This window comes from Trachemys scripta, chromosome 2 (assembly GCF_013100865.1).
Source record: "Trachemys scripta elegans isolate TJP31775 chromosome 2, CAS_Tse_1.0, whole genome shotgun sequence".
NCBI lineage: Eukaryota > Metazoa > Chordata > Testudines > Emydidae > Trachemys > Trachemys scripta.
The window spans coordinates 223,613,210-223,636,691 of NC_048299.1; the positions used below are offsets into that span (position 1 = coordinate 223,613,210).

The window sequence follows — 23,482 nt, forward strand, 5'->3', positions numbered from 1 at the left end:
AGCTGTATTAAGTCAATGTTCAGTTGTAAACTTTTGAAAGAACAACCATAACATTTTGTTCAAGGTTACGAACATTTCAGAGTTCTGAACAACATACTTTCCCGAGGTGTTTTAACTCTGAGGTTCTACTGTAGACAAATAATCAGGTGACTAAAAGCAGAGGCAATTCTACCACGTTGGCACTATCTAAATCAGAAAATATAATCAAAATATACCTTCATCCCAGTTCAATGTGCTATTCACAGAAGCACATTTCCATCTTCCAGAGAAAAGGATTTATTTACAGCCGTGATTCTCAACCTATTTACCATTGTGGGCTGCATGCAATACTACCTGTATGGCCCTGAGGATGTCACATGGACCGTAGCTCTGTGCTAACTGGGCTGAAATTGGCCAGCAGGCCACAGATTCAGAACCACTGATGTAGGGGTAGTTTCTCCATTGCCAGAATTTAGTGTGCATTTAAACAGAGAACTGCAAAGCAGCATTAGTAGTTCTGGTGGGGCACCAGTGCATCCTTGAATAGTTCAGTAATCAGAGAACAAGACTGAAAGGTAGTTTAAGATCTTTCTTTAATAACGGCATGTACAGTAAAGGAGGTTAGCATCCTATCTATAATTCTGGCTAGTCTCTAATCGTTAGACTTAGAAATACACTTTTCTCCTGTGCTGTGGAGCTTCTACATGCTAAAATTAATACAACGCAGTAAAATATAGTACTCACAGGTTGGAAATATCTGAGCATATATTGAGATACAGGAGAAATTTTGATGACTTTAGAAAGAATTGGGATTTCAAATGCAATTCTCAACATAAAAGTCTGTAAGTTCATCTAACACCTCCATTTGTAACACTAATTGAGGAAACTACTATGCTTGTTTGAATGGTTTGTATTTCTTACATGCAATTTGTTTTCTAAAAATAAAAATAGTTATCTGCTATCAAATGAAATATGGTTGTGCAACAGAAATATAGGCCCTGAAATACTGCACTGTGCTGTAAAAATTACAGTCCATGCATGATACCAGGGATTGAATTGTGTAATTATTAATTTGTAAATAAGTGATACATCAAACAGTAGTGTGGAGGATCAAGATCACACATTTCTATACCAAGGAAAGATAACATATAGCTGTCAAGTCCAAACACACAAGGTTTTCACATTTCAACCACTATTCTATGGAATTAGGTTAGAGACTAGCGCCCTAAATTTTTTGTAGCAGTTGGCCAGTTGTGTGTATATTCTGTTTACCATACATTTTTTGATTCTCTATGTTCCAGACTATGCCCATAAATGTATTTATGTAAGATAGCTAGCAACTTGTTACTGCTGGGCAGCTTGGAGAGAAAGAAACCGCACTGTGACCTCAGTAAAAGCGAAGTTAGGAATAGCAATAGGGGTATGAATGCTTCACCAAATACTAGCAAGGGTTACTACACCTCTACCTTAATATAACGTGACCCGATATAACACGAATTTGGATATAAGGCGGTAAAGCAGTGCTCCGAGGGGGCTGCGCACTCTGGTGGATCAAAGCAAGTTCAATATAACGCCGTTTCACCTATAACGCGATAAGATTTTTTGGCTCCCAAGGAAGCGTTATATCGAAGTAGAGGTGTATTTCATTTCCTGAACAGTGCCAAGAGCCTGGCATGGGACACAGGCATAGTGTGTGCCCAGTAAATGATGAAACAAATTATATAAATAAATAGTAGCTTAGATCTGTATATTTTTGTCAAATTTAGATGAATAAAAAATTGCTATGATTTAGCTAAAACGTTATAAAATAGCACCTGAACGTCTAAAGTTTTTGATTATTATATGCAATAAAAATAACTATTTGGCCTGATAATATGCAAGTGAAGTTTCAGTTCATTGCCATTTTAAACAGGCAGTTTAAATTCCTGAAACCAGGGTTTTAAAAAATAACTATTAAAACTACTATATTATGTTCACATGCAAAAATACAGAGGATTTCTGAAAAGGCTATATTATACTAACATTTTACATAGATATTTGTACTGTCATAGAATCATAGAATATCAGGGTTGGAAGGTACCTCAGGAGGTCATCTAGTCCAACCCCCTGCTCAAAGCAGGACCAATTCCCAACTAAATCATCCCAGACAGGGCTTTGTCAAGCCTAACCTTAAAAACCTCTAAGGAAGGAGATTCCACCACTTCCCTAGGTAACCCATTCCAGTGCTTCACCATCCTCCTAGTGAAAAAGTTTTTCCTAATATCCAACTTAACCCCCCCCCCCCCCACTGCAACTTGAGACCATTACTCCTCCTTCTGTCATCAGGTATCACTGAGAACAGTCTAGATCCATCCTCTTTGGAACCCCCTTTCAGGTAGTTGAAAACAGCTATCAAATCCCCCCTCAGTCTTCTCTTCTGCAGACTAAACAATCCCAGTTCCCTCAGCCTCTCCTCATAAGTCATGTGCTCCAGCTCCCTAATCATTTTTGTTGCCCTCCGCTGGACCCTTTCCAATTTTTCCACATGCTTCGTGTAGTGTGGGGCCCAAAACTGGACACAGTACTCCAGATGAGGCCTCGCCGATATCGAATAGAGGGGATTGATCACATCCCTCGATCTGCTGGCAATGCTCCTACTTATACAGCCCAAAATGCCGTTAGCCTTCTTGGCAACAAGGGCACACTGTTGACTCATATCCAGCTTCTCGTCCACTGTAAACCCTAAGTCCTTTTCTGCAGAACTGCTTCCTAGGCATTCGATCCCTAGTCTGTAACAATGAATGGGATTCTTCTGTCCTAAGTGCAGGATTCTGCACTTGTCCTTGTTGAACCTCATCAGGTTTCTTTTGGCCCAATCCTCTAATTTGTCTAGAATTTGTCACAAAACTTGAGATCAGCACTTACACAGCAAATTCTCACTGATGACTTGAGTTGTGTTTCCAAAGAGAGATTTAGGATACAGCTAAAAAAAAATCCATTTTCTAATGTTCCGTGCTTAGTATTCTTGCTTTTTGTCATATATTGTATTCATTCTGCGTGATAAGGGTTGCATGCTACAATGTAGAGTTTTGTGAGCTCTCGTATGGGAAACACTGGGGAAAGAATTACTTTACCCAGTATCCCAATACAGTTGCTGTATTTTTCTTTAAGTTTTCTAAAAGGGACTACATACTGTGCAGCTCTGAGCACTGTGTCTGCTCCTGCGCAACCTACCGTTGCCAGTGTTAGGTCACAGGGTAAGGCCACGAAGACACTTATGACTGACCATCTTGTGATCGTTAAAGATCCCCTGGCATTTTTTCCCGACGGAGAATTTATGCTGGTGCCCTGATTAAATTTAAGTCAAGTAATTACACTCTGCCTAAGCTACCCCTAAAGTTCTAATTAATTTCCTTTCCTAAAATGTTGCTCTTAAATATTTGCTACATTTTAACTTTAGAGATGCCTGAATTTTCCTCATGAGTGACATAATTCCATTTTATAACTTTCATATCTGCTTAAAGTACACAGGAATCCATCTGGATGGAAAGCATTACACAAATGATAACTATTAAAAATTTCCAGACAAAAGACTGACATCAGGACATAGTTAAGGTTGAGAGTGCGTATCAATTATGTAAGGTATAAAGCTTTACAGCATGTTACATGAAGCATATTGTAAATTATCCCCAAAATAAATACTGTAAACACAGAAAATTCAGGATTAAGGATAAACTTAAAAGAAACCTAAACATCTTAAAGTATGGAAATACAGCATAAAGGCACCCAAACAAACCTAACTTAGCCCTGCAGTAACACCACATTATAAGCATACAATTATGATTAATGCATTTTAGTGTTTATAGTCCTAGATTAGATTAAATTGATTTTTCAAGACATTAATTTTTCATCTTTTTCTCCGGCATGCAACAAGTGTATGTGACAAGCAACAGAGGGAGGGCTGGAAAAGGATAATGGTAATATTATATGGTTACATAACCTATGTATAACTAGACGGCTTAACTGCAAATTTGTTATTTGACTACTCAGCTATGTCTTACATTTTCAATTACTGTTTGGAATTCTTAAAAAGTCAAGAAACAAAATTTAAAAAGGCAACACATTAAAACGTAAAGAGGGACACACATTCAGCCCTCTTGCAAAAGCTTTGTTTCCTAATGGTGCTCCCTCACTTTAAATGCAAATTATGCACTCAGCAAAAATGGAGGTTTTGTGCATTTGCAAGAAGCCTCTGCTTTTCCTTGTTTTTTTAATCAAATACTCTTATTTTTAGTTAAGTACTTTAATACACAGTGCACTAAGTACATACAGCATAAGAGTCTTCCAGAGAGAAATTGCATGGAGATCATCTCAAGCATGATAATTTATTAAGACCTAAAACTTTTGAATAAAAAAAGAAAAACTTCACAGAAGAGTAATATTTCAACTGCACATCTTTCTCTGGATGTTTATTTTAGTTTTAGCATACACATTTTGTTTGCCACAATCTTCTTATTCATAAGGAGGTTAATGACACTGTATTATACACATATAATAGAGGTACATAAAGGCTTTCAAACACTGAATTATTGGTCTTTCGTAACTGCTGAGCTGTATGTAAAGAATAACTAAATTTTATTTTCTAATCATATCTGGATGACATTAAGGCATTGTGTACTAATAATTCTATCACTGCCCTGACTTCCATTCATTTGCCACTCTTTTTTCTATGAAACAAATAAATTAGGATATTAGCAAATAAATTCCACTGCATGGCTGCAAGATATTCTTACAATACATGAATGAGAATAGCCCCCCATTGAGTCAATCTGCAAAGATAAGCTATTAATGTTTCAATTAGAACTTTGTTTAAAAAACTAACCTAAAGGGATTCAAGGTTTTAAAATTAAAAGAAGAGTTGGGAAAGCATATTAAAATTATGTTCTTAACAAAAATGGAATTTCTTAAATTAGCTTTATTGTCTCTCTAAACTAGATGAATTAGAAGAATTATTCTGGGGAAACAGCAGAAAATAATTAAAAGCTAGAAATAAGTGTTTACAAAAAAATCACTTCCTCATTTTTATTTTTTTTTATTGCAGATTGATAACAGATATAAATACTAAAGAGCAGCATCTAATAACAGTCACATTTACTTTTCTTGTGAAACTATTATCCAAAATGGTTGTGTTTTATGATAGAAAACAAAGTTTACAATAATTTTCAGAACCATCTGTTCTTTAAAACTGGGCAAAAAGGTGGGAAAGATGATTTAAAGTACTACAAATTAGCTGAATAAGTATCCATTCTTACTTTAATTCCAAAACTGAACATGTCCAAAAGAAAGAAATAACCATGACTTTTTCAGCCTTGGAGATGCGTACCAGCTGGCGATGCGCCTCAAGCAATATTAATTTGATTAAACAGTTTATCCTTAATAACCTGAGACATCAATCCATGTATAGCTTCTATGGTGGTCTTGCAACTGAAAAACAAGCATAAATTCAACATTGGCTAAACACCGAACTGTCACTGTATAAGAAGTTATTCAGCTGTCTCAGGAGTTCGGGGTGCCCATAACCCCATGAATCTTCACAACTGTCCAGATGTGAAAAGTCACACAGCAATTTAGTTGCTGTTGCCAAAAGCTATTTGTTATCTAAAAAGGTAAACTGACAAGCTCTTTACATGTCAAGAACCGATTTTAGACAGTACTTTTTGTCCAACGGTTTAGGACATTAACCTAAAATACAGGAAACCGAATTCAATCCATTATTTTAGGTTTTAATTTAACTATAGTAAAGGAAATTTAAAACCTTGAACTCATGTAATAGAAAATCAATTCCAATACTTTTTTTTAAGCTAGTGTATATGTGAAATTCAGTATGTTCGGCTAATGGTTTTAGCATAACAAAACAAAAACACCACCCTCATTTACCTCTAAAAGAGTTATAGTCTATATTTGATCAGTTCAAATCCCTGTAAAATTAGAAAGGAAAAACTACAGTACTTCACTGAAGCCATGTCACTGAAGTGACACAGTGGATTGAAAAAGTTAAGTGTTCTTTTTTGTGACCCACAAGAACTTATTCACTCTAGAGTCTAATAGCTTTTTAAGCTTGTTAATCAAAATGCTATGAAAATATGAAAGGACAATAACTATGCCAGAACCTATAATGACCACACCGTACAATAAGTGGTGGGGCAGTCATCATGCTTGCTGGAGGAAGAAATTTGAGAGGCATGGTATGATTTTTACAGCAACTTTAGAGCAGGTTAGCATGGGGACGCTAACCTATCCTTTCCCCCTAGGTGACCAGAAGAGAGGGAATACTATATAGGTCCATGGACCAGATTAGCCAATGCAGTGTTTTTTTTCCCTGCCTTCCCCACAGCAGGTTGGCACGGAGGGGGAGGAAGAAGGGGGGGGGGCGCCTTATTTGGGTAAAACATGGAACAGAAGTTAGGCTACGATGTCAGAACTCATTATGTAAATATGGGCTGGATATCCAGTGCAGGTATTCCATAGGGAATGGATACAGTGGTCAGATAAAATGGATTTGTGAAAGATTTAAAAGAGGTATTAGTTAAAAGTGCAGAAATGGGGGGCTCCTATGACTGGCACAGCTGGGAACCAACCCCCCTGCCTTTATAGCCCCAACCCTCATTCAAGAGGTGTGTGTGTGTGTGTGTGTGTGTGTGTTCAATGATGAGTTCTAGGAACACTTATTTGGAGTAAATTATTTGAAATGCTTCTTTCTTACTACACAACACAGGATGACTTTTCATAGTTTGTAAAGCATCACTGTGCAACAGTTATATAGTGCCCCAGATATACTTTATATGTAACCATATTGGAGATTAAATCAAGTGGTAAAAAAAATTGATTTGGTGACTGATGAAAGCTAATTAAAAAGAAACAGGTGATCACCCAAGAGCTTCACAGCCCGAAAAGGAGTTTGGGTAATTATTTAACCAATCATAGGAGCCCTTCCCCATTCCGTTCCTTTAGTAAGCACCTCCTTTTTAAGTCCTTTACCAGGCCATCTATCTGGCTCCTGGATGTCTTCCCCATGGAACACCTGCACTGGACATCTGCCCCACACTTACAAAATGAGTCGTGATATAGAGCCTAACCCCCTTTCCTCTTCACCATAATAAGCCAATATGGTTGTGAAGGAAAAATTCCTTCCCAGCCTGCCTAAAAAAGAGTGACTAGCACAAAACCCACAGCAGGTCCTAACCAATATGATATTTGTCACCTTGAGGGGAGGGAGAGTGGGTGCTGCCTTGCTTGCTGCGTGGAGGAAGGTCTTCTAACGCCCTAACCTGCTTTTTTTAAAACCTTCTTCACTTATGTTCCCAGATGAATCAGTGTCGCCCACACTGACCCCCACCCGCCCTTTTTGCAACAGCTTCTGACCTCCTTCCTCCTCCTATCCATAAAGCACTGCTACCCCTCTTTCAGCAAGCCATGACAATGTCAACCCTCACCAGGCCACCCCCATTTCAGGTGCAGTGTAGTCATTTGTGGAAGGAAGTATTTTATGCAAAAGATGGGAAAAGGCAAGTCCTCAGTTTTTTAAAAGACTAACCACATGGTTTAGACAGAACTGTAAAATGCTGTATAGAGAGATGGCAAAAGTCCTTAATTTAATGTATATATTTATTACTTATATTTCTCTCCTCTTTCCCGTTATTGGAATCCACTTGCAAAATAAGAAATGCAATGCTCAACCTATGCTAGCCTTTTGCATTTGACAAATTTCCTATATTTTGAATGGACTTTAACAGATATTTTTGATTAAAAACAGATCAACTAGAAATACAGAATTGGTTAACAACTTTAGTGGAGCCAACACAAAAGTTTGAAATGTCATTTTTATGATGCCCACCAAAGAAATGCCATGCTGAAGCAGGTCAAAAGTCCCTAGCATCTTGACTGGATACTTCAGAAAAACACACAAGATTTACAATACATAATAAACCCAAAAGGATTTCTTCAAGGCTTCAGTTAATAAATAGTTTATTCACTGTAGTAAATAGAAAAATTGTAATTGCCCTTGTGATGGAAATAAGAGGTATTTCTAGGTTTTAATTTCTAAATTACAGCAGTGTATTTTTTTACTCTGACTCCTCCAAAATGCTTAGGAACTGGAGAATAATTCCCTACAGATCATAGTTTAAAGTATGTGAACTTAGGGTTTAAAACAGAATAGTATTTCTTACAAAAGAGAATCCAGACATGTATTATCTCACCTGTCCCTTGTTGCTTTAGCAAGTTTGTCTTCTGATTTTCTGTCATGTGTCTCTAAACCCAACATGAAACTCCCTCGGCCCAGCTGGGCTTCTGACTGTTCTAACTTTTCAGACAAATCAAAGACTTGGCCAGTTGTGTAGTCAGCATTCTGTTGGAATAAAATACTATTAAATGTATTATAGATAGAACTGTAAGTCATGTTGGTATTTATGCACAAAATACACAAGTAAGCAACCTCACAAAATACCTTTAAGTCTAAGTAGTGCTGGGCTTAGCTTGGCAGACCAGTTGGAGCTCAACAGATTATACACTGATCTAAATCTTGGAGTACCACAGATGGTGGGATATGGAGTATCTCCGAATTCACAGCAAGCTGAACAATTGAATTTAGAGTCAATGGTGGCAGCAGAAGATGGAGCCCAACACAGACACAGCAAAGTCTTGACTTCATCACTAACGTGTGAGGAAGCATTGAAGTCTCCTGCTCAACATGTAGCATCCTCCAAAATGATGGAAATTCTCCTACTTGTCCCTCCTAAATCTGCTCCTTGCCTGGTATTTCTTCCTACAGCTCACAGGAATATATAACTACATGTCTACAGACTAGGTTCCTACGGACTGCAGGAAGTATTCAGTTTTCACAGGTTAAAGTATTCAACCAAAGCCGTATTAGCATTGCCCTCTGTTCAATTTATGCAACCTCACTGAGAATAATGGAGATTATTCTGCTCTAATTTACAAACTATGCAATACAACAGACTTGCACAGGTATTACTGTGGGCAGAATCTTTTACTAGGCATGAAGTGCAAGCTGGAAAAAGCGAAGTTTGACTTTCAAATCCCTATTCAAGTTTGCAGGATTGGAAGTTAGGAAAGAAAAATATTTTTATTTGCAAATGCAGCAAATTTGATTTGGAATAATCGAGAGAATAGGGAGCCTCACAACATCATTTTACAGAGTTGCTTTACAGAGTAAAAACACGTATTAAAGACTGTGTGCATTCTACCCCTGTGACTAAAATAATCACTGTGTGTTGGATTTTTATTGGAGAAAGTAAATGAGATTTTAATCCAAAGTAAAAAAGTATGTTTATAACAGAAATACAATGAATGCAATGGATGCTAGTTATCTAGTGGTCAAGTCACAATTCCTACTTGAGGCACATGGTTACAACAACAAAAAAAGTCCCTTTTTAAAGATATTAAATATGGCTTAAAAGGAGTTATAATAAAATTAGTAACACCACCAATAATATCTAGCCTATATATCTGGTAACCTTTAATGGATACTAATTACTACTGTAAGGGGATACTAAATGTTATGAGGGTACTTTTAGTAAGGGGATACTAAATGTTATGAGGGTTTAAAAAATAGATTTAACTGAAACAATGAGAACAAACTAGTTAGCTTCACTTCCTGGTTATCAAATAGTAAAAACAGAAAAGTTTTATTTATATTCATGAAAACTTTCCTCTTTATTATTTGGTTTTGTAAAACCTGATGCACAGAATCTAAATCTGGAGTCAAAATTACTCAGCATTAAGCAATTTGCAGCAGAGATCCCTGCCTCTAGCACCAAGGAGTCAGAGGTACCTGCATTCTTAAAGGATATGCTATTCTACTTACAGTAAGCAAACTAGAAGAACTGAGTGTGTTCACCCAATATTTGTTCCACAATAGTTCAAGCAATTTACGATCCAAAGATGATTTGAAGTAGGAGACCTCTAAAGCATAATACCTATTTAAAAAAAACAAAGCACATTTTTCAAAGTTAGCTACCAGTCAAAGATGTAGGGTATTTTACAATCAAATCCTCATGGTCATAGGCATCTGAAAAGGAATAAATAGAAAGTAAATGCATTTCTCAAAAATGCAAAGACTAATAGAACACCGATGTGACAAATGACAACGTTTTAGGGTCCAACAGTAACACACATTAAGATCTACACCATTTTCCAAGAATGTTTCTCTGAGGAGGGATTTCCCTCTTGTGTCTAATGTATGCAGTTTTAATAGTTATAACTAACCAAATGCTGTTTTCTTCATTCACTTAGGGTCAGTTGTAACACAAGATCTTTGGGGTCAGCTCCTGTCCTTTTAATAGTGTTTGTATAGTGCATATTACAAAGAGGCCCTGATCCTGCTTGGGACCTTTGGGTGCTATCATAATATTAGTATAATTTATATATAAAAGTAAATTGAAATACTGCTGATCTAGAGGAATGTGATAAGTGGCAATGTTGGATAGTGGTAAGCTTAACAAAGAGCCTATTTATCCCTTGTTATGCATCTTACATGTTAAGAAGACAGATTTTCCTGATATTACAGAATTCACAACTAAGGAATAAGGAAGATAAGCTATCCTGTTTTGTTTTAAATACATGATTCCTATTGCATCTTACAAGATAGCAGTACACGTTGCAACTCTCTCTGCTGCTCAGATATTCATTATACTGAAAGTAAAAAATATAAGGTTCGGTATTTTAAAAAAATACTTATTTCTTCCATTAAGCTGTTTTATAAATACAGATGTATATAGAAAGCCTTGCCAACTGAAGAACATATCTCCTTTCCTATTAGTGGGAATTCAACCTAAATGTGTAAATCAAAGGAATCCTCCTGCCCTCCCTAGCTCATGCCTTCTATAGATTATCTCTTTTGATGTACCCATTCTGAAGTGCTTGCAAAATGGATCGAGGCCTTCAGGAAGAGGACGAAAAATCAGATTTGTCAAGGAACAAAAAGGCTGCAATAGGACCGGGGAGAAAAGAGATCTGTTCATTTGTTTTTAAGTTTTATTACAATTTTTCAAACATCTGTTACAAGCAATTCTCAGAAGGCTGTTGGAGGATGTGATGCTCCTGAAAAAAGAAATTTCATGTAGGATTTAATAAAAGGAGAACCTGACAAACCCGTAAGGTAATCTTCACTTTAAGCTATGCAAGAACATTTCTATCGATGTACTAAAGGCATCATACTGGGAGTTGAAACATGAGGTACAATTTTTTGGGTATCAGAGAGGTGAAGTTAAGTTAAATGATTGCTGGGCTTCCTGTTCTTGTGTGACTACTACAGCATTTACACAATTTTATTTTGATGCAGCTATAACTACCACTTATACGTTATCCAATTCAAATTACTAAAACATCATTCTTTTAAAAAAAAATATTGCCTGTCTTTCCTCTGTCACTACACATAAGTTATTTTTGAATAATTTAAATTAAATTATTTAAATGGCACAGATCCATTAATCCATTAGCAATGATATATTAACCCTGCTCTTGGGAGACCTGTTTGGTAAAACTCAACCATATTAGGAAAAATGCATTTATAAAGTGAAATCTTCTAATGCTGACCAATTCAACAATATAATGAGCTAGGAAGCCAAAATAATAAGAAGTGAGACGGGGGAAAGTCAGCAACAAGAGATATGAGATATATTAAATGGTCCATTTTGGGGGGACATTTTTGACGTTAAAATTTGCTTTTACAATTAACGCCCTGGTATTGGCTTTGTACTTTTCCATGTTTTACTTTGCATTTCCACAGCATCTTCCATCTGAGATGATCAGAGTCTTTTACAAAAATGGATTAATTAAACTTCATACTGTTGTGATGCAGAGAAAGATCCTTACTTTAGAGAAAAATGAGGCACAAAGGTGAATTGCCCAAGGAAATCTGTGGCAGAATCAAAATTAGATCCCTGATCTCCCAATTCGCAGGCCTGTGCTATAATCATTTGACAAATAAATTGATGAATAAACTAGTAAAAATAAAGAAAAATGGTGCCCAATTTAAAAAATCACGGAAGTGTGTGTGTGTGTTAGGTTATATATCTACAAATATACAATTGAAGAAAATTTTAAAATGTAAAGTAACATGCCAAATATAATTCCTTTTAAAAAATTAAATGGCAAAAGGAGAGACATTTGCAAAAGTTTCCCATTTGTAAATTTACAAGCTAAATGCTTTTTCAACATTAATTGAGGTGCTTATCATTAGGAATTAACACTTTAAGAGAGACGGCATTTGGTATAATACACAAAACCTATTTAGCATGCTTTTCCTCAAAGACAACCTCTCATCTAAGTACTGTAATAGAATAGCAGTCAAAGATGAGGTAAAAGTACACCCACTGGGACTGATGTATAGATTCATGGCTGAGAAGTGTTGGAATGCAGTCACTCCCCGGGGGGCGGGGGGAGGATTGGACATGTGTATAAGATTATAAAGCAGTAGCTCTGCTTTTCTACCCAGTGCCCACTGGCATTGCCAGCATACCAGGACCCAAACACAGAAGCTCATCATTAAGGTAGAAAAGAGAAGCCTAAAGAAACTGTCACTAAAACCAGTATTACAAGCCCTGGTACAAATAGTAGTGGGTGGAAACGACTATTCTAATCTTCTGTGGTACAAATAATTCATTCACATTGCAGGAGAAGGAACATCAGAGACACCACAGTGTTAGCAACTCCTCACCCAACAGACTAAAGCATAGTGTCTGCAATTTCAACCCCTCCTCTTTTTTCATGGCTATCCTCCACTGGGGAAGACTGGAAGTTCTCTTCCGTAAATCTTTCCATGTAGCTTCAAGAAAGATAATGACTTAGAACAGATACTAACTAGCTATCTGAGAGGGAGACTATTATGGTAATTATGACATTTTTCAGAAAATTGAAAAATTCCATTTATCTGAGAACAGATTAAAAAAGGTAATGGTAAATTTAAAGAAAAAATCTAATGCAATGGAAATGCACAAACAATCACACTTCATCTAGAAGGTTTGCTTTATAATGACTAGCATGTAACTCATTAATTCTAGTGAGAGTTGTATGCATAAGTACCAAATGTACCTAAGGGATAATTTGCTCTCCCAAGTGAATGGGTGTAAAGTAATATTTTACATCAGACATCATAAACTGACAATAATATGAATTTATAATAATTTTGAACACTGATTCTGAGTTCAAGAGTTCTCAAACTGGGGTTGCAAACTTCAATTGGGTCATGAGGACAGGTATGGAGCAAAAATTGCTAAAACCAAATGACCTCTAGGACTAAAAGAAAGCAAATTAACAGGAGAGGAGAAGCAGCTCTTTTTCCTGCCTCTTTTGATGCTATCAGCCCATTCTCCTTGCAGCAGCTCCTCTTTCCACCCCTTCTACACTCTGCTCCAGAGAAGCAATGCTTGAGGATGGCAAGATGCTAGCTGTATTGACCCAATTGCTCAGAGCATTCATCTGGCTCACTGAAGCAGTGTTCCCCAAACCATCTCCCTGCTGAATGACAGCTGGCAACACTTCCCCATAAAGCTAGCAGCCGAAGAAAACAAAGGTTTGTAGTATGTGGGTCACTGCAAGAAACCATGGCACTTCGGGTCATGGTAGAAGGTGGAGAAAGATTGAGACCTTCTACTTATGATTCAGATAATAATTCATGTGTTACTTACTGTTTACAGTGTACACCAAAGTCTTCTATTTTATTAAGTGGAATAGTCTGGTATTCTGAAGGACCTTCATCTGGAGGCTTAAAGCCCTGAAAAGTTAAACAAACAGCAACCACCACAGTAAGTGAAAAAGTGATACATACATTTCTTCATGCAAAAGAAAGAAGTCATTTTAAGACTGCTTACAAATACTGTTCAAGTTCCCAATTAAGACAACAACTTCCATAGGGAAAACAGATGGCCCAGCAGACTTATGGATTTTGGAATCTTCTCTCTTGATCCCTGGTTCATCTGGCCTGGGTTAATGGTCATTACTATTTGATGGAGAAATGTGTAGGAAGTGAGTTGCTGGTCTCAGACCAGTTCTCATTGGGCAGATATCCGCACCATAAATGGCCATATAGTTTTCTCTTAGGGCAATGATGGAAGGGGCATGGAGGCCAGACTACTCTCTTCATCCCTAGAAGTGATTGCGCCAGAACAGGATTGACAAACATTAGCACAGTAGTGAGATGAACCCTGCATTACTATTGCCCACCTTGTCCCTATCCCAAAACTTCAGTCTCCAATTAAGTCAACAGCAGCCTTCACAACCACTGAATTGGCAAATACCACCCACCTGAATCATTTCCATTACTCCTCTTAAAACATTCTGCTAAAATGAATGTCTAACTGTGATTTGGCTTTTAAGTTCAAGTTACATTTCTTCCTCCTGTTTAGTGCACTGAAAGTATTTATATGAGATTTTTTTGGTTCATACATGAGTATTTGTTGTTGTCAGAACTTATTTCCTTTTGTTTAGAAAAATAGTCTATGCAGATCTGCTGTTCATTCGTAACAAAAAGGTACTGCATGAATGCAATGGGGAATTTTTCACGCATATTTTTACAATTACAATGTGATGCCGGATTGGAGTCTTCTATAAGACAATAATGTTTCTACTTTCTTACAATAGGATCCACTAGCCCAGATTCTCATGTCCAAACAGAGTCCTTTTGACTTCACCTGTACTCTGCATGAGCATAAAGGTCCATGCTAACAAATCACATTGCAGAAGGAGGCCCCAATCCTGCAAAGACATGCTTAATTTCATGCACCGTGAGCGATCCTACTGAAGTCAACCGAACTACTCATAGTACATAAGAATGTGTGTAAGTCTTTGCAGTATTAGGGGCTTAACTGGAATTCAAGAAGGTGTAATTATACTTGATTATATATCAACTACGTTATACTTTTATTTCTCTATCATCGATATAAAAATAAAACAAGACTTGGGAAAATTTTATTTCAGCTTTAAATAATTTCAAGTTAAAATAAATATCTTAAGCTTGATATGTTATTATTTTCAGATTAAAATTTCCATTTCAAAATGTGGTGTTTTATTTTTTGTTTTATCCTGTGACTCTGACAACATTTCTTTGAAAAGACTGTCAAAAATAAAAGTAAAAAGAACGAGGAGTACTTCTGGCACCTTAGAGACTAATACATTTATTTGGGCATAAGCTTTTGTGGGCTAAAATCCACTTCACTGGATGCATGTATGAGATTTTGACTCTTGCTTTTCTCAAAGCAATCGCAATACAGATTCCCAGGTTTAAAAAAATGTACAGCCAAAAGATGATTTTTGCACTAAGTCTATGACTTAGTGTTCCTTCTTCCCTATAACAGTCCAAATTCTTATAGATCTATGCCACAGAAACTTTAGAAGTAGCACAACTATATTTAACTGCTGCAATTATGTTGCAGCTCCAATATCTAAAAATACATTTAACACAACAGGGAATAAAACTCTGTGGGAAGACGACTATAATTCAACCTCTCTAAACACAAACAACACATAAAGAAGACTATTTAAGTAAGGAATCCTGAAACTGAAATCAGATTATTTACCAATGTTATTTTTCTTCTAAGAGGCATGCATAATATGATGATATTTTAATACTTATTGTAGGTTAGAAAAAAATTACATCTTTTGCTGAAAAAGGAAGATACAGAATATAAAAAAGGAAAAACAGGTCAGATTATGTGCTTTTCAGTCTTAACAATGACCCTTAAAAATGGGATCCATGCATTTAGTTATATACAGTTTAATAACCTTGATAATAACCATATACCTTTTTTAACCTTAACTTTTACCTTGGGATATGTTCTAAAAGCTCCAAGATTTACTTTTCCTGCAGATATTGTTCTTGTTGGATCAATCTGTAAAAATATAGGTGATTTTTGATATATGCAGATGGCATACTTATTGATCTATTTTAACTTTATAGTTATTACACTGAATCACTGTAACTTGAAAAAAGTTGCATTATGTTCTGTAATAAAGCATAGTACTTTTGTAATCGACATCAGTTTATACGGAGCACTCATGAAAAGGAAGTGGAACATCAACAGCTGCCTATTAATCCCACTTCTCTACATTAACAGAATGGTAAATATCAGTCTCAGCAAACCCTGTAATATAGTGTGTGATAAAAATGTTACCATCTGTCAGTCAATACATCGGTGATACGTATTGCTTTTAATTTTAAGCCCCCCCAATAAATTAAGGATGGAAAAGACCTATCGGATAATCTAATCTATTTTGGGGATAGGTCAGGAGGATAATGCAGGATTATTCTCTACAATCCATTTACTAGTGCATTGGCCAGTTTCATTTTACTAGTAAAACTGAAGGGGCTTCCAACATTTCCTTGGGAGACTATGCCACAACATAATAGATCTTAGTGTCCAGAAGTTTTTTCTAATATTTGGTCTATACTTTTCTAATTTAATCCCACAATCCTAGTTAGACTGCCAACTATTCCTTAAATAATTCCATTCTTTTGTTGGTGTTTACACTCTTTAGTAGAGCAAGTGATTATATAAGTTGTTGTTTAAACCAAAGGATAAATTTTTATTTCAATTGTTGTGACCTGCAGTCCTGAGGCGTTGGAGGGCCCAGTGAATTTCCTCAGAATATATAAAAAAAGAATTGTGTACAACTCTCTGATGCCATGTCAGTGATTTCACTGATAATGCATGTTATATAAGGAATACCACAGTTTTGCCTGGTGTCCCTTACTACAGAAGGTTAGAGAATCACAGAACTAGAGTTTTTAGGTCTAAGGCAGAAGGCTCAGTGTGGGCTATTCAATTCTTTGCTGAAGTAACAAGCATGATTTCTAATCTAAGATTAGAGAAAAGATTTTAACAGACTACACCTGGAATGATGCAGTGAATGAAAGCTCTCCAGTCCCAGTGAACAAATTTGTTTGTATACCATTGTCTTGACTTTCTGTTTAGCTCAGAAAGCTTGTCAAGGGAGATATACTGATCTGAAGCCTGGATTTTACCCCTCCCCCCCCATAAAAAAAAATACTATCAGAGGGTTATTTAACAGAATATATAGAGATATATAGATAAAAACTGCAAGTAAATATTTTCACCTCAACACAAAGAAATTAAGTTATTGGACAATTCTGTCAGTGTATGGAATGCTTAACTAATAAACTTCTAATACTTACTACCACTGCCACAAATGGTTCTTGAAATTGCTGATTAAGCATCTGAGTACTGACATCAATCCCTGAAAGCCAGCAACCATAGCCAGGGTGGCTGTGGTACCAGCCAATTGCATTTTCTAGACGACCAACCTAATGAAGTAAAGGGGAAAGAAATACATATAGTTAAAAGTCTCCGCATATAATGAAAGTGACAGATGCCCTCTTTTGGGCTTTTAGCATACTGCAGATACATTATGGGGAAGAAAAAATGCAAGTATCTACATGCACTACTATGTCAAGTTTCAAACCCATATGTTTATTAAATAACTTAAGCCTTCTCTGGTTAAAATGTTTTTAGAAGTCATATGGCACAAAGTTATAACTACACTGATACTAATGACTCAATTCCTGGCATCCAACAACTGGTTTTTCCAACATGCAATATCAGAGGTGCATGCTTTTGGATTTATACAGGACAACCAGTTCTGCCAAATATAGACCTTGTAATAAGAAACTCAAATCACTAAAATAATAATACAAGACAGAACACACAGTGTCTGATTTGCATCCATTGTAATCAATGGATGTTTAGCCACCAACTTTAAACAGAAGCAGGATCTCGCTTAAAATAAAAGCATCTTTTTACTTGCTTTACAGTTTACATGCTTAATAGATAAAGATAGAAGAACAGATCATTTACACATCACTACATTCTTCCAAGGAAGAGTAATACTTTTTGGTCTTATTAACCCTACAGGTGAGATCTGATTAAATGAACACAGAAGTCAATGTCTCCATCTGATATAAGGGGACACTGTCAACTTGCTATCAGTTAATTTAAAAAAATTTAAACTAATTTCAGATATTACAGGTTGAACCTCTCTAGTTCAGCACCCTCGGGACCTTACCGGTTCCAAACCAGAGAATTTGCCGAACCATGGGAGGTAAATGCAGAGTGCCAGCGGGTCTCCATAAGCACGGGAAGAAAGGGTGTGGGGGTGCTGCAGCACCCCCAGGCTTTGCAGCCACCGTGGCCCCTCGCCTAGGGTCCTGACCCCTCACCTGGGGTCCCTGCCCCAGGTCTTCCCCTTCCCTCCTGGAGATTGAACGCTTCGGATCAGCTTTTCACAGCGCTCTAGAAGCTCTGGGAGGGAGGAGGAGGAGTTGGTAAGCGCGGGGCCACTGGCGTGCGAGAGACACGGGGGAAGGGGGGAGCTTGGCGCCAGTGGATGCTCCGCACCAATTTTCCCCTGTGGGTGCTCCAGCCCTGGAGCACCCACGGAGTCGTCACCTATGCCGGACCACAGATGTTGCTGGACGAAGGAGTTCCGGATTAGAGACGTTCAACCTGTACTGCAAACATCCTTCAACCAGGGCCTATGAAAGAGCATGCACATGAGCTCCTCATTGAGCAGCGAATGAAAATGAAGTCATCATAGTAGTGCATGAGACTAATAGCAAAAGTGACCAACAAAATTAAGAAGCTGATTATCTATCAAAGTGTTCAACAGCACAAAGTAAACAGACTGGAGAAAAAATGTCTTTCCCACTCTGTTAGAAGTAACCTGTAAGATTAGTATAAACGAATTGGCACTAATTTTTCAGATGAAAATGTAATGTTCACATTAGCTAGATCACTGTAACAAACAAATAAACAGAATACTAATATTTTTCAGATACACATGCATATATTATTGACAAAACAAGCTAGATTAAAAGAAATCTCAAAATCACCTGCTTAAAATGGGATAGTGAAGTACCTAAAACAGTCTGAATAAGCATAAAGTTATATTTAAGACGCTAAGAAAATAGCATTCCGCAATTTTGTTGAGAAACCACAACTTTTAAAACACACCGCAACCTGTTATAGTTGCTGCAAATTTAAGTGACGCTGCAACCCACACACTCAAATTTAACCCAGATGCCCCTCTGTCATGACGCGATAACAGTGCTGGGTTTACAATGGCGCCATGGAGCCTGGCCCATGCTCAGAAGGGGCCCCGGCCTGCTCTGCTTGCAGTGTGCCCTGAGACCCGCCAACCCACTGGCTTCCCCCACCCCGCCCACCACTTGCTTGTCTCAGCCTGCCCGCCGAGGACTCCTCTTCACCTCCTAGCCCCACTCGCTGGCTTCTCTCTGCCCCTAGCCAGACCCCAGGGCACTTCCGGCTCCGGGCAGTCTCTGCTTCCCACCACCTGTTGGACCCCACCTGTCTTCCTGGAGCTGAGCCGCCTGGTACTGGTGCAGAACCCTGGCCAATATTGGCCAGTTGGGAGGGAACAGTGTGGGGGGCTTGACTAGGCCCCTCCAGGCAAGTGGGTCCTGAGGGAGGCTGGCTGGGGTAGGCCCTGGCCTGGCTTATCGCACCACTCCTGAGGGGCCAGAGCGATTCCCCGCCCCAGGACCTGCACTGGCAGCACAGCCCGGCAGACAGCAGGGCTGGTAAATGCAGCCAGGAGGCAGGGCGTGTGGGGGGAGGGGAGGGTGTCTGGAGAGCCTGGAGGTGCGGGGGGGGGAGGCTGGGCTATGCAGGGGCAGGGAAGATCTGTGTGTGCGGGGGCACTAGGGAGTGGGGGTTCTGTGTGGGGTGCTAGGCAGTTGTGGGGCTGTGGTCAGGGGTTGCTGGGCAGGGATGGTGTTGTGCAGGGCGCTGTGCATTTGTGGCAGGGTTGGGGGGGCACTGGGCATAGTGGGTCTGGGGGGGCTCTGGCCATAGGGAATTGGAGGGCTGTTCCAGTGTTGGGTGGGGTGGGCTCTGTGGCGTTGCATTGGCCCTCTCCCGGGGTGAAGGTGCATGTTGGCATCACAGGGCTGGGCGGGCCACTGTGCATCTGGCATAAATAGTGCCATTGCACTGGGCTGGGCGGAACAGGGCCACCCACGCCAGGCCATGCCCCTGGCCAGCTGCTCGCTTCAGGGACCGAACCCCCCCCCCGATGCTCCATTGCCTCCATGGGGGCCCACAAATATGTTTGGCACCAGGCCCACAAAAGGTTAATCTGGCCTTCCCGACAGGAGGTAGATGAAAAAGGCAGGGCCAGGCACGCACATGGATTGGGGCAGAGATCCCTGAGGAGCTCACCCCACTCACCGCCCAGGTGCAATTCCACCTCCACCAGGTGGCATGGGCTAGGCCTAATGAACACCAGCAGCAGCTCCCATGTGACCTGGAAGAATTCACCTCCCATGGCTGCCCAGTGAGTGGGGCTTGTACTTCCCACAGGGCCTGTGCCCTGGGAGAGGGGAGCCTGGGTGGTGCCAGCCCCCACATGGCCTCCAGGGGTCTCTGAGCTGGGACTGGTTCTAATGTCCAAGGGATAGCCCACTACCCAGAGATAGGAGAAATGGAGGAGGGGGGTATCCAGCCCCTGTTGGAGGACAACGGACCCTACTGCCAACTCAATAACCATTTCTATTTTTGGGGTTTTTGTTTTAATGGTATTTGAACTGGCCATACCAAAACAGCAAATTAAAAAAATTACAACTTTTTTTACAGCCATGGTTATATTTTTAGTAAACAAAAATGACCTCTAGTGTGCATGCTCTTTTCTCATTTATTATAATCTAACCCAGGGGTAGGCAACCTGCAGCATGCAAGCTGATTTTCAGTGGCACTCACACTGCCCGGGTCCTGGCCTCCGGTCCAGGGGGGCTCTGCATTTTAATTTAATTTTAAATGAAGCTTCTTAAATATTTTAAAAACCTTATTTACTTTACATACAACAATAGTTTAGTTATATATTATAGACTTATAGAAAGAGACCTTCTAAAAACACTAAAATGTATTACTGGCACACGAAACCTTAAATTAAGAGCGAATAAGTGAAGACTCAGCACACCACTTCTGACAGGTTGCTGATCCCTGATCTAACCCAATTTGCAATTTATATTGAAATCTATAAGTAAACAAAGTGTAAATATAGCAGGAATTCCATAAGAATTCCCTAATCCTGCAATATGAGCTGCATCACTAACTTTAGCAGAATTCTGCACAAATGAAACTGTCTGCCCAATCACATCAAATATAGTTAACGCAGTAAAACTTTTTAAGTATAGACAGGGCCTTACTAAAACTAATTAAACCAGGAGAACTGGATGGGATCTAATACTCATTCTGCACCACAGGACTATCAAGCTTTCAGTGGGAGATTAATATAAAATAAGTATATGATGTGGTAGAAGAATATAAGAGCAGCTCCAACCTGGGACAAGCTCTCCAGATCTACCAGAGATTTAGGGTACGTCTATACTTACTTCCTGGTCCGGATGTAAACGATTGATCTTCTGGGATCAATTTACTGCGTCTTGTCTAGACGCGATAAATCGATCCCAGATGTGCTCGCTATCGACGCCGGTACTCCAGCTCAGCGAGAGGAGTACACGGCATCGACGGGGGAGCCTGCCTGCAGCGTCTGGACCCGCGGTAAGTTCGGACTAAGGTACTTCGAATTCAGCTACGTTATTAACGTAGCTGAATTTGCGTACCTTAGTTCGAAGTGGGGGGTTAGTGTGGACCAGGCCTGAAGCTCCAATTCTGTCTGCAGTGAACCTACTGGAAGATAAGGGCCTAAATGTGAATGTAACATGGGAACTTTGTATGGGGGAGGAAAGAACAACTGTATTAAGTTGTTAATCCTTCTTTCTTGACTCAAACATTCATAGCTTATAAAGTGCAATTACTAGTAAACAGCATTGACAACTATATACTCCTTTATTTTTATTTTTTCTTCCCAAATGAATTTTAGAGGTTCTTTTGATGGAAAACAAAAAGATTATCCAAAAAGAATAAGCAGATAAACACTATACCTATTATGTATATGTTATATAGCAACTGGATAAGATAGTTGTGAAATACAAAGATTTAATGCTTGACACTAACATTAATTTTTATGCCACAAATAATTGTGTTAAATTTGTGAAGAAATAAGCTCCTTTGCTATTCCATTCTTGAGCAACCGACTACACCCATAAAAACATTTTCCAGGTGATGAGCACAAATGTAAAGGAAATTACACTCAATTCATTGGTGACCTAACTCTGAATTTGAACTCAGATCTACAAAGGTGAAAGAACACTGCAATATTTAAATATGATAAACAAAGATATTAAACATACATGAGAAAAAAAAGAGAACTATCAACTTTTTATTGGTCCAGATCTTGTGCATGGATATCCTGGTGATGGGAACTTTATAAAAAACCTAGACAGACTATCTCAAAACCCAGTGTAAGTTACAACAGGATTTGTTGTTATTGTAGCGCCAATAAAACCACATAGTTCTTTTTATTTACCTGTTTTGCATTTTCTATATATGCAGCCATGTATTCATATGCAGCAGCCTGAGCATTGACTCGAGTTTCAGTGCCTTCTACCGGTAAAGCAAAGCTGTCCATGATAATCATGGTTTCCCCATCCACTTTCCCAAGCATCAGCCCCATCACTTCCAGATTGCCCCCAGACCGGGCATGCATGACCATCTTCAGCAGGGCCAGGGCGGAGATCTTGCAATATCTGAAGTAGTGGTTGCTGCAAGAAAAAACGGAGAGATGCTAACAAGAGGCCAAGTATCTGATCTAAACAGACACAGGAAACACATGCAAAATACAGGTGAGGAAGGGGGAAGTAGCTGGGGTTTATTATAACAGGGCCCCATCTCAACCCCCTCCCACCCCGGAGTCGCTTAGTTCATGACCCAAAGCATCCCGGTTGGCCTGCCCGCCGCCGTCCCCCCGCAGCCCCGCTGCATCCCCACCTCCCATGGGCCACGTTGCCTCTCCGGGCCACCGCTACTTCGCTCCCATTACCCTGAACTCCCTCCCGGGGCCTCGCGTCCCAGGCCCGCCTCGCTCCTTGCCCGGGTATCCCGGCCCCTCACCCCCGGCCCCCGCCCAGCCAGGCCCAGCCGCCCGCCCGGCCCCGGCCCCGGCTCTCACTCCTTGGTCCAGGGCTTGGCCGCCAGGATCTCCTGCTGCTGCTTGCGGTCGTACTTGTAAATCTCGTCGATGCTCTGCGCCTCCTGCATGTTGTTGGCCAGTTCCCAGCTCTTCTGCGCCATCCCGCTCCCGGAGGCGCCCGCCGCCGCCGCCATCCCCCCACCGCCCCGCGCAGCACCAGCCCGACCGGGCCGCCGCGCAAACCAAGTGCCGCGCGGGAGAAGGGGGGGGCAGCCCTGGAATGTCCTAGAGCAGCTGGGGGGAGGGTCGGGAATGGTACATTCCGCGGGGCCTGAGACAGCCTGGTTAGCGCGCCCTCTAGCGACCAGCCTTGGAAGTGCCGTCCGAGCTCTGCGCAAAGAAACACGCACGGCTGCCAGCAGGGTGATGCGTAACTAAC

General features: G+C 39.7%; 1 protein-coding gene across 2 annotated transcripts; it reads right to left on the reverse strand.

The window, feature by feature from the left end:
* Positions 1–4,245: 4,245 nt before the first annotated feature.
* COPS5 (COP9 signalosome subunit 5) lies at positions 4,246–23,276 on the reverse strand. 2 transcript variants are annotated; one of them, XM_034763045.1, is made up of 8 exons: positions 23,083–23,276; positions 22,441–22,675; positions 17,171–17,299; positions 15,801–15,866; positions 13,668–13,753; positions 9,845–9,956; positions 8,217–8,365; positions 4,246–5,442 (listed from the first exon to the last, which is right to left on the reverse strand). In XM_034763045.1, the coding sequence occupies exons 1-8, from the start codon at positions 23,235–23,237 to the stop codon at positions 5,358–5,360; spliced, it is 1,017 nt and encodes a 338-aa protein (XP_034618936.1). In that variant the 5' UTR covers positions 23,238–23,276; the 3' UTR covers positions 4,246–5,357. The 2 variants fall into 2 exon arrangements, with proteins under 2 accessions (XP_034618936.1, XP_034618937.1); XM_034763046.1 differs by having other exon boundaries at positions 23,137–23,269.
* Positions 23,277–23,482: the final 206 nt, after the last annotated feature.

Bases quoted from the DNA above. Each gene is read 5' to 3' on its own strand.
- COPS5 (XM_034763045.1), bottom strand. From the start codon at position 23,237: ATGGCGGCGGCGGCGGGCGCCTCCGGGAGCGGGATGGCGCAGAAGAGC. The intron at 13,754-15,800 runs GTAAAAGTTAAG...TTAACTTTTCAG, and splicing joins CTTTTAGAACATATCCCAAG to GGCTTTAAGCCTCCAGATGA. The intron at 9,957-13,667 runs GTAAGTAACACA...TTTTTTAAATAG, and splicing joins TTTGGTGTACACTGTAAACA to GTATTATGCTTTAGAGGTCT.